The 12,142-nt window shown below is 41.8% G+C and overlaps 1 protein-coding gene across 3 annotated transcripts in view; it reads left to right on the top strand.

Moving 5' to 3' along the window:
• Nucleotides 1-12,142, top strand: part of tango2 (transport and golgi organization 2 homolog (Drosophila)) — a 164,077-nt gene that overhangs the window by 108,750 nt on the left and 43,185 nt on the right. For all 3 annotated transcript variants that reach the window (XM_080208036.1, XM_080208038.1, XM_080208037.1), the window contains exons 4-5: nt 1,741-1,860; nt 8,769-8,883. In XM_080208036.1, the coding sequence (XP_080064162.1) occupies nt 1,741-1,860; nt 8,769-8,883 (235 nt within the window). The remainder of the gene's footprint in view (nt 1-1,740; nt 1,861-8,768; nt 8,884-12,142) is intronic.

The raw sequence follows: 12,142 nt of genomic DNA, 5'->3' as shown, positions 1-12,142 counted from the left end.
CTTTTTGATGAGGGGTTGGTGACGCTCTCCTGGTCAGTTGGGTGAATGGGCCACCATTTCATTTTTGTGGGGAGAACATCAATGATGAGTTTGTATGACAGTCCTGTAGTTCCATGGTCATCATTACTGATACCAGCATTTTTTTAAAATTCCGCACAGAATTAATTAAATGTATTCAAATTCTCCTGCTGCTGTGGTGAGATTTGAACTCATGACTCTGAATCACCAGTCCAAGCCTCTGGATTACGAGTGCATTATCATACCTATTGTGTTGCTAAGCTGAGATCATGCACTGCAGTGAAGATCAGAGCTTCCGTCATGACACTTCCAATTCAGTTGCTAGCAGCTCTGTGAGATTGATTTGATTTGAGACAGGAGAGTATTTTCCTCCTGTTGAGATAATTCTATGGCGAGGATGAGGTGGGGGTTGGGGGAGGTGGCGAAATTGCTCTTTTAGCAGAAATATCTATTCTCCGTAATTAATGTCTCATAAATGAAATTACATTTTTATAAACTGTGCATTACAGAGACAAGTAAAGCTGAGATTGGAATAAAATAGGCCATTCAACCCCATGAGCCTACTCTACTATTCAATTAGATCATGCCTGATTTGTACCTTAAATCAACTTACTTGCCTTTGCACAATATCCCTTGATATCACTGTCTGACAAAAATATTTCCATCTCGGTTTAAAATTTCAGCTGACTCAGCAGTCACAAACTTTTGGAGGAGTGAGTTCCATTTTCCTATGGTTCATGTGTGAACAAATGCTTCCCACTTTCACTTTTTAAATTGTTAGGTTCTAATTTTATCCAGCACATCCTGCTCACTTACCCGATCCTTCCATAGAAAATTTGCATTCACCCATTGCAACATTGAAGTGCTTCTTGAATGATTCCAGAGCTTTTATTGCCTGGGCCCTATTCCAGGTATTTTGTTGCTCTTAAATGGAGTAGTGCTTCCTGGTTTATGTACTGTTCTTGCTTCTTACCTTCCCGTATTTGGATTCCTTTGTCATACAGTACTGGTTAACTTTTAAAACTGCTGCAGATTAATCTCTATTCTGTTTAATATCTGAGTTTCTTGAGACTTTGTTAGTGTCCATTAATTGTGGAGAAAGGGGCAGCGCAGTGGTTAGCACTGCTGCCTCACAGTGCCAGGAACCTGGGTTCAATTCTGGCCTCGGGTCACTATCTGTGCGGAGTTTGCAGTTTCTCCCCGTGTCTGTGTGGATTTCCTCCGGGTGCTCCGGTTTCCTCCCACTATCCAAAGATGTGCGGGTTAGGTTGGTTGGACATGCTAAATTGACCCTAACGTCAGGATAAATATGTGGAGTTATTGGAATAGGGCTGGATGGGATTGTGGTTGATGCAGACCTGATGGGCTGAATGGCCACCTTCTGCACTGCAGGGATTCTATGATTCAAACCAGTTCTGTCACTCCTCCACCCGGTTGAATTTCCTCCAACACCCAAATGAAAAATTCAGCAAGAGAATCTTTGACTCTGAAATTCAAAATTGTTGCTTGCATTCACAAGCAAATTATTTAAAATAAAAGTTCTAGTTCCCCTTCCTATTTCCTTTCCTGACAACCTGATCAGGTTCTTATTAATTTAAGACATTGTTCACTAAATGGTTCACTATGATCAATAGGTTCCTAAATACATGATGTGAGTCATGAAACAAAACAGCACACCTGAACAGTTCTTTGCATTGCTTCTGTTCCATGTGTCACCTGCAGGACTGGACATGGAAAAAGGCAGAGAAGGAGGAACATGGTTGGGTATTAACAAGAAGGGCAAGTTTGCAGCACTGACCAATTATCTTCAACCAACAAACAGACTGAACGCATTAGGCAGAGGTAAGAATGATTATCAACCTAAATCTCTTAGAAATAATATTTCCTATTTTTTTAAACTATTTCATTGTTAATTTTTCATGCATCATTCTAGTTTCATTACTGTAAAATCACACAAATATTCCTGTCCTAATGTTAATGCAGACCAACATCTGCATTCCTCGAATAGCATGGTTTTCTATTCCATGATGTTTAGATAGTCAGTGACCAATTCAGCAGGTGTAAGGTACAATGTATGAACAAGGAAATATGAAATGAGCATGTTTTCAGCAATAGATTTTATGAGACTGATTTTTCTAGTGGATGAGTTGATTTTTTTGTCCCACTGTAAACCACAGGAAATCTGGATAGATACTTGAAAGGTTCTGAAAGAAATGGTGGAGGTGATAGTGGATGCCTTGGTGGTTATTTTCCAGACGTCGCTGGATTCCGGGGAAGTGCCGGAAGATTGGAAAGCGGCTAATGTTACACCATTGTTTAAGAAGGGTGCCAGGCAAAAGGCAGGGAATTATAGGCCGGTTATTTTAACGTCTGTTGTGGGTAAAATGTTAGAATCCGTCATCAAGGAGGAAATAGCGAGGCATCTTGAGGGGAATTGCTTGATAGAGCAGACGCAGCACGGTTTCGTTAAGGGGAAGTCGTATCTGACGAATTTATTGGAGTTCTATGAGGATGTGTCTAGGGCGGTGGATAGAGGAGAGCCAGTGGATGTGGTCTTTCTTGATTTTCAGAAGGCGTTTGACAAGGTACCTCACAAGAGGTTATTGCAGAAGGTAAGGGGGCATGGAGTTGGGGGTAGGGTGTTAGCGTGGATAGAGGATTGGTTGTCAAATAGGAGACAGAGAGTGGGGGTTAATGGGTGCTATTCGGATTGGCAGTTGGTGACTAGTGGAGTGCCCCAGGGGTCGGTGCTGGGGCCTCAGCTATTTACCACTTATATAGATGATCTGGAGGAGGGAGCCGAGTGTACGGTGTCAAGTCGCAAAAACCCAGCCTTCAGGTGCAGCAGGTGGTCAGGAAGGCGAATGGGATGCTGGCCTTCATCGCGAGGGGGATTGAATATAAAAGGAGGGAGGTCTTGCTGCGGCTGTATAGGGCATTGGTGAGGCCGCAGCTGGAGTACTGTGTGCAGTTTTGGTCGCCGTACTTACGCAAGGATATTTTGGCCTTGGAGGGAGTGCAGAGGAGGTTTACTAGGCTGATACCGGAGTTGAGGGGGTTGAGCTATGAGGAGAGGCTGAATAAACTAGGCTTGTACTCGTTAGAGTTTAGAAGAATGAGGGGAGATCTCATTGAGACATATAAGATGATGAATGGGATGGATAGGATAGAGGTGGAGAGGCTCTTCCTGCTCAGAAAGGACAGTAGGACTAGGGGGCACAGCCTCAAGATAAAGGGGGGGGGGGGGGCGGTTTAGAACGGAGTTGAGAAGGAACTTCTTCACTCAAAGGGTGGTGAATCTCTGGAATTCTCTGCCCGTTGAGGTGGTGGAGGCTGCCTCGCTAAATATTTTTAAGACGCAGGTTGATGGGTTTTTGATAAGCGAGGGAATTAAGGGTTATGGGGAGAGGGCGGGAATGTGGAACTGAGACACGACAGATCAGCCATGATCTTATTGAATGGCGGGGCAGGCTCGAAGGGCTGGATGGCCTACTCCTGCTCCTATTTCTTATGTTCTTATTACGGTGGCACAGTGATGGGCACTGCTGCGTCACAACGCCAAGGACCTGAGTGCAAGACTGCTCATCCCATGCCTAACCACATCATCTCGTATATGAGGTGAAAATTCAGATGAAATCAGAATTCAACTTGAGAGAAAAGGTTTTCCTCTGTCCCCCTAATTCATCAAAACAAGCCCAGGAGATCACTATGGCCCTGAATCCCCAACAGTGTGTACCTCTTTTGTGAGATGATCCACATCCCAACCAGGGGCAGCTCCAGCTCTCATTGAAGGAATTTAGGAAGTTGGCTCAATCACTTGTGCAGGAGATCTTCTATTCTCTGGGAAGCGATGTCATTCCCTTACATCTAACCATGACCTGACCTAGCACACTTTAAACTTGTGGCAAAACCAAAACGGTGCTGAAGCTATAAATCTGAAACTAAAAAATAAAAAATGTTGTAAATATTCAGATAGTCTGGCAGCATCTATGGAACTGATGAAAGGCGTTTGACTTGAAACAGTGGATGGGATCTTATACCCTTTGAAAACCTTTAAGCATTGGGCCCATTTCCAAGTTCCAACCTCCACATAGATCAGAGGTTGCCAACATATGGAATCTTTTGGGAGGGAGCCAGGTAACAGTCTGCCTCCTTATCTGCCATTTGATTAAGGATGTCAGACCATTACGTGAATGACCCAATGGGGACACTACTGATGGTAACATCACCAGCAGAGGAGAGCCCTGCTGAGGATGCCTCAAAGTGGACCTGATTCCTATTTGGGAAAAGCAGCTCTGAGGGTCAGCAATGTGGAGGGAAATCCTTGCATAGGAAAGATTATAGCTAATCCTGTAGCCTTTGCACTTTTGCAGCACATCTGTGGGACCAGTGACAGGGACCCGATGGCCCTGTCTATCACTAGGAGGCTGCCTTCAAGCTGCTGTCAGTGTCTCGATTCTGCAGGGCACTGATCCAACACAAGAAAGATCTTGGTGCCAATAGCAACTTGCCCCAAATTGATCCACTATTTGGCCTGATTAGCTACTGCTGGGTGGCTGCTGTCATGTCGACCTGTCCTCCACTCAGAGATGAAGATGCATCAGGGAGCCAATCTGATGTCTATGTTTCACATTTTGCTCCTATTCCTGTCTTGAAACTCACCTCCACAGAGACAAGAAAATTCCACCGTTTCTCTCTCCACAATGTTCATGATTATTTTCAGTTTTCTGTTTTACTTAAAATTGTCACCATTGGTCCTCTCTACCCTGTTTAATTGGAACAAATTATTTGACTGTCATTCCTTACATCAACTTACAAACCTCAATTAGTTCACTCTTCAGTCTATGGAAGCGTGTTCAGAGTGTTAGCGTGTTCAGTTCCAGCTCTTTTAATCTTTCATAGAATCATAGAATTCCTACAGTGCAGAAGGAGGCCATTTGGTCCATCGAGAATACACCAACCACAATCCCACCCAGGCCCTATCCTGTAATCGCACATAATTACCCTGCTAATCCCACTGACACTAAGGGGTAATTTACCAAGGCCAATCCACCTAATCTTTCTTTATAAATAAGATGCTGCTGATTTGTAATCAATCTAGTGGCCCTCATCTGCCACCTTTCCAAAATCTCAATGTAAGGAGATCAAAATTGAACAGGATATTCAGTAAACTATTGTTATTAGTGTCAGTCAGAAAGATACTGCTTGTTGGGTGTGCCAGCTGTTTCAGACTGAAACAGCAGTGCTGTGAACAGTTTGCACCTCATTCAGGGGCAACTACCTTTTACTTAATCACATCCATGATAGCATCAGCTACTGTGCTTGAGTAATAGTTCATCTCATGTAAAGTTAACCCCTGACTTTTGGGCAAAAAATTATATTCTAACCCTTTTATTCTTAGTCTTCACTGCCACCTGGAGCCCAACCTGTTTTTTGTGCATTGTGTAACACCAGCTGACTGCCTCACCTGCACATTCACTCTCTCCCTCTCTCTCTCACTGTCTGTTTCTCACTCACTGTTCCCTGCCCAACTCTCTCGGTTGTTTCTTCCCTGTCCAATATTCCTGCCCAACTCTTGCCACTCCCTGCCTGACTCTCCCAATCACCACTTTTTGTCCCAAGCATTCACAGTGAGCAAGGCTGTAGGAGGGAGACCATAATAAGGAGGAAGTGGGAGAGTCGGACAGGGAAACGGTGAGTGGGAGACTCAGACAGGAAAATGACAAGTAGAAGTGACCTTGGGCGAAAGAGGCGGCTCCAGAATGGTGCTGATCAAGTCACATACCCTCTGTTGACCCCAGTGCAAAATGATCTCAACCCCTCAAAAATATTACTTGTGTACTCAACCCCCTACGTTTTGCCTGAAATTTGATTTCAAAAGCTCAACTTTTAAATCAGTATAGATGATCATTCTGATGTTTGAAGAAATGATTGGCAAATGTGTGAACAGAGGCAGTTTTCAAGCCTCCCTTGAATTTTTTCAATTAGTTACTGGTAGAGAATTTCACATGTTAAAGCCATAACCAAAATCCAGATTTACGTTTGCTACTTCCCGATTTAAGTAATTATATGTTGAGATTTAAATCTTCTCCTCTTCCCTTCACAAATTGGGGCCAATTTTTGCCAACACAAATCTGCCATACAAAAGGTGTAATTATGCTTTTTGTTTTAGAATTACTAACAGGATAAGCACCTGCTACCCTGCCAGTGTTTCTATTTTTAGTCTTCACCGCCACCTGGAGACCGACCTGTTTTTTGTGCATTATGCAGCACTGACAGAAGCTGTAGCTTCATCATCTTGACTGTCACTTCAGTTGTCTAAAGATGCAGTGGGATGAGGCACAGCCAGCTGCATTAGGGAATTGTTTTGCTAATAAATTATTTTTAAAAGCTGTCTTCCTGAGGTTGCATTAAATTTACATTTAAAAGGTGCTTTAAAAATTGAATTTAATCGAAGAGCACTATGAATTAAAGATGTATTTGGTTCTTTGTATTTTTGAGATGATACTTATGCAGTATTTAATCGCGAAACATTACAAATAAAGATTTAATACTCAGCATGTGGACTAGAACATAGGAACATTAAATCCTTTGAGTCTGTTATGTAGAACTGACAACAGGCAATTTGGTCCCAATGGTATATGCTGGTGTTTATGCTCCACAAAAGACTCCTCGTACTCAACTCCTACTGGTCTAATCTTGTATCCCTTCGTCCCTCATGTCTTTATCTAAGTGCATCCATGCTATTTGTCTCAACCACTCTTCATAATAGTGGGCTCCACATTCTTGCAACTCTGAGTAAAGAAATTCCTCCTGTTGGTGACTGTCCTATAATTGTGGCCACTAAGTTTTGGGCTCCCCACGAATGGAAGTATTTTCTCTTTGTCTACCCTACCACATTCCTTCATAATCTTAAAATACTTGTGTCACATCACTCTCCTGCCTCCTCTTTTCTAAAGAAGAGAGTCCCAGCCTGTTCAGTCTCCTCTGATCAATGTAACTTCCCTGTTTTGCGATCAACTTTGTAAAATGTTGTCGTGCCATCACAATTCGATACCTTTTTTATGTTATGGAGAACTGAACTGTGTACTATAATCCAAATGCCACCTTGCCACAGACCTATGTAAATTTTAGATAATTTCTCTGCTTTTCAATTCTATCCCTCTAGAAATGAATCGCTGGGCTTTTTTTTTGCTTTTTAATAGCCTTATTGACCTGTGCTGCTGCAGTGATTTGTGTATGCAATTATATCATGGCTGATTCTTGCCTGAACTCCACTTACCTCTTTGTGTACCACATTCTATGATGCCCTTACTCAAAAATAATCTATCTTTCAAGACATCCGCAATTTTGGGAGACAGTCAATTCCAAACTTCCTTTAATCTATGTGGAAGAGTGATTTTAGTCCAAAATGTTTCCGGATTCCCGACAGAGGCCATAGTTTATCCGAATCTTTTCATGTGGAATCTCTTTATTGTTTTCAAGACAATTATTAGATCACCTGCAACCTTCTAAACTCAGTGGATTAAGTTTGTGCAACCTGATATCATACTGGTAGATCTCTGCTGTACTCTATCCCTGGCCAATATAACTGCTGTGCCCACAACTTTTGCAATACTCTGGAAGGGGTATTCAAACCCATTTAATGTATTCCACTTGAATTGTGATCACCTTTTGTACTTCTAATGATTTGTGATCTTGCTGTGTTCCTCCATTGTGCCTACTCTTGCACCATTGAGAAAATAGTTCTGTTTGTCTTCCTTGGATCAGATGTGGGTGACCTCGCACTTCCCTGTATTGACCTCCATCCGTCAAAGTTAATCTATGATCCTTTGTAACTTCTTGCTCTCAGTATACATCAACTGCCAACAGCATCATCTGCCATAGTTGGATACACAACTGTCTCTGCCTTCATCTAAGTCATTTTTATATAAAATAAAAAGCTGAAGCCCCTGTACACTTGTTAGAAGAACTTCACATCCTTCCAATCTAAGCATGCTCCCCTTATTCCTACTCCATTTCTTACCTTCATGTTTGTTTATAAGTTCATGAATAAATTTATGCAACCTGATATACTGGTAAATCTGTGCTGTTAACAATGCACCTTTGATAATTGGTGTATTGCATTGATAGCTGTGTTTCTGATAATTGGCATGATACATTAATCACTGTATTTCTGCATTAGAAAGGTGAAAATTACATTGGTTTGCCCGCTTGATTGTTATTCGGTGACCCCCCATATGCATAGTTCAATTTCCATGGGCACAGTCATAACTCCAAGATTTAATAAGCTGTCACCACTCACTGTCCCACACTTACGTCCAATCAGGCTCCACTCTGGAAACACACATCTCAGTGAAGAAAATTTCTACTTAACTGTGAGGGAGTATCACAATCAAGTTCAACCCTGTCCTCACTGCCTGCCTTCTGACCTTACATGTTGCTTAATAAGACTGGGGACAACATTGTAGAAAATAATTCAATGAGAATATTTTGAAAATGAACTATGCACCTTTCAAATGCTGGACCTCCTGCAGTCGTTCAGGTGAAATGTACAGAATCGAAGAATATTTCCACAATTTTGTAGGATTTACTTTAAAGCTAGCAGATTTTTAAAATCATTTTAATCATTGTGCAGAAATAGTACAACCTGAAGGCTGTTTTGTCTTTTAGATTTAGTATTACAAGATGTGTCTGCCATCGTGGAAGTTTATCTAACTTCATGTACTTTTTTAAAATAATTGTTCAAGGTTATCTAGTGACAAATTTCCTGACTGAAGATGTGGATGGTTTGACGTATTTGAAGAAAATTTCTTCAGAGGGACACCTGTACAATGGATTTAACTTGATAACTGCAGACTTTAAGTAAGTTCACCAGTAATGTTTGTTGAACAATGCTGGTTTTGAGTATAATTCAGTATAAATAAACATAAAAATATGTGAGACATCATTGGCCATTAGGCCCTCTAACCTCATTGCTGCTGTAAATTGACACAGTGGACTTGTATGCCTTTCTGAAGACGTAGCAAGTTAGGATTCAAGTAGAATACTCCTGATTGCCCATGGCAGTAAAGAACATTTAGGCAAAATGCTGAAAACACTCAGCAGGCCAGGCAACATTTCTGGAAGAGCAACGGAGTTAACATTTCAGGTTAATGACTTTTCATTTTGACTTAGTATTTCTGGCATTTCTCGTTTTCTTTCTTTCAGATTGCCAGCATCTGCAATGTTTTGCTACTAATTGGGCATTTGGTTTGGAGGTTCAACAGTTGGCTTTCTAAGAATAAACCTTTAACCATAATATTGGTATCTGGCCACCTGAGCCTCAAAAAAATACATTTGATCAACGGGCAACAATTTTTCCTTTTCATTGGTAGTTTCTCATCATGTTTCTTGGTTCTGGATTTCAAATGTGAGCTGGCTTCAGGTTCCAAAGGTTTGGGAGGTTAGTCTAGTGCTGGGTTGCCCAACCTTTCCATGTGAAGGGCCACATTTCAATTTTTTACTCACTCATGGGGCCAATGAGCAAATTTCAAAAAGATAAGATTTGGCGCAGTATTAAACATGAGCTTCAATAAAATGTTGAGGTATGAAGAAAAGAAATAAGCTGCAAAAATAAAGAAATGTCAAGGCAATAAATTGATCATTTCAAATAATGAATGATTAATAAAAATGATCATTAGAGCGTAAGAAGGTCAAATTGTCTTTTTTCGGCTCAAACTCAGGGTACTTATTCACTCACCCTTACCCAAGGTTTGAGTTGATGTGTAGCAATGACGATGAGTGCAAATCCTGAGCCTGGGAGTGAGCCAGACTCTCTCATACTCCCTTGCTCACACACACACCCTCTCACTATCTCACCCCCACTACAACCCCCCCCCCGCCAACTCCCCCCCCCCCCACACACACACACACACACCTCTCACTCACACGCATACACCTCTCACTCACACACCCTCAACACACAAATTCTTGCTCACACACACAAGCTCTCGCTTACACACTCTCTCTCAAACACGCACACATTCACACTCTCTGTTACTCTCACACACACTACAGCCAATCTCTTATCCTTCCCCCCGCCACCTCTGCTGCCAGATTCTCTTCCCTCCCCACCAGCAGCTAGTTTCTTGGATACATACAGTTGAAATGGGAAATTCTTAATTTTCACAGATCGGGAAAAGGAGAACAGCTTTACTGTCACAAAGTATTGTGTGTGCAATAATATCAGAGATTGACTATCTCTGCGACAATCTAATGGTATTACGTCTGTAGACGATGCTGAGAGAATCACATTATGTGATGCATTAAGAGAATAAAAGGCACTTAGGAAAAGCCTCTTGAGCCTGTTCTAGCATTTAATGATCATGGCTGATCATAGCACAACAACTCAATTGGGATTTTATGCTCAGCTTAAAGTGCCCTTTCTCAGGTGCTCCCCCATTATTTTGGGAGCCCTCTTCATATCATCTCTCAGTGATGGCCGACACGTGAACATTCACTATAGAGTCATTCTGGGTAATGGTGCAGTAAGAATTCCGATGCTACATCTGTTGCTATCGGTTTTAAACTGCCTTAGGTCCACCAGCAAGCTCTCAGCAAATGACCCGACCAGCTGCAAAGATTTTCCTGCAACAGTGCTTCCAATGTAATTTTCTGACCTTCAATCATCCCTAATTTCCCTTCTTTTCCCTCCTTTTCTGTTGCATTTTCCTCTGAACTGTTTCCAGTAGCTGGAAGGTTCAATAACCAGAGGGACAGATTTAAGGCAATTAGCAAAGGAACCGGGGCAACATAAAGAAAAATGTTTCTATGCAAAAAGTGGTTAAAATTTGCCTGAGTGATGAAAGATGACTCATTAGTCACCTTTGGAAGGGAATTCGGTAAATACTTGAAACGTTGGGAGGTGAGACTGAAAGAGACTGCTTTTCGCAAAAGCTGCAGAGAGACCTCATGGGCTGAACAGTTTCCTTCCTAACCTCACCTTGTTTGTCCTTCTTCCCATCTCACCTCCTCTTCTGCCCCTCTCTTTTCATTTCTCTCCACTCTCCTCTCTCTCCCTTTCCATTTCTGTCCCCTCCCCTTACCCTCATTCTGTCACTTAAGTGCTTTTCGTTCATTTTAAACGATCGATGCACTAGCTGCACCTTCAGATCTACTAACCTTATCAGCCTGTACCCTGTCTAGAAAAATAATGGCTTTGGAAGTGGGCTTTATTGCCTTTCTTCTGTCTCTGGGGAAGCTAGGTCAGATTCCAGCACCAAGCAGCATGCACTTGATCAATATGGATCCAAAATAGTAGCCCTGATAGAGTAACAGGAAAGGTTGTCTGATTAATTAACTTTTCAGCAGTGCTAAAGATTAGAAAACAAGATATACAACTTTCTTTGTTTGGTAGTTCATTAACAGCTTTAGTCACACTATTAACAATGCTACAACGAACAAATCCACTCTGTGTGAAGTGTTCATCTTTCATGAACTAAATATAGATATCTTGGTGTTGCCTTTTTCTAAACTGGTTATGTTAATTTCAAAATTTCATTTGAAAATCAGTTAATGCCCCACATCCCTGGCCTGATCCAGTAAGTCACTGAGTCAACAGAGGGGGAAAGCCCCAGGCTGTTCTTAATAAGGGAGACAGTTGGAGTACTACAGATACCCTTAACGAGGTTAGATGGATCAATGCCCCTCTGGGGGATGCGAAATCTGCTCCAAACATGGACCACTACTGGAAGAGGACTAATGAATCAGGCTGGACTCTAATGTTTCTAAAGGTCAAATATCCTGTTAATAGTGTGAGTGCTTGTATTTGTATAATAGCCCTGTACTGAGGAGCAGGTTGCTTCTGGAAACATAATCCTAGCAAGGAGTCAGACGGCTGGAGCAAAGGGGCAAATTGCCAACGAAAAAGTCAGTAGCAGGGAATTATGGTTGACCTGAAGAATTGTTTTTTATTCTTATTTCTTGGTTTTTCATCAAAATTCTTCTTTAAAGATGGAACTTTGGCAGATCATCAAAATCAGTAACTGAGTCTCACTGTGTGTGTGCATTGAATGCATCAGTACAGATAAATTGGGGTGCTTCAATAATCTTGTCTTAATTTAACTCCCTTACCCTGTCGGAC

Source organism: Carcharhinus amblyrhynchos, chromosome 20 (assembly GCF_965287045.1).
Source record: "Carcharhinus amblyrhynchos chromosome 20, sCarAmb.v2.hapA, whole genome shotgun sequence".
In the NCBI taxonomy this organism is placed as follows: domain Eukaryota; kingdom Metazoa; phylum Chordata; class Chondrichthyes; order Carcharhiniformes; family Carcharhinidae; genus Carcharhinus; species Carcharhinus amblyrhynchos.
The sequence above is the reverse complement of the archived record's forward strand: the minus strand, read 5'-3'. Positions and strand labels throughout refer to the sequence as shown.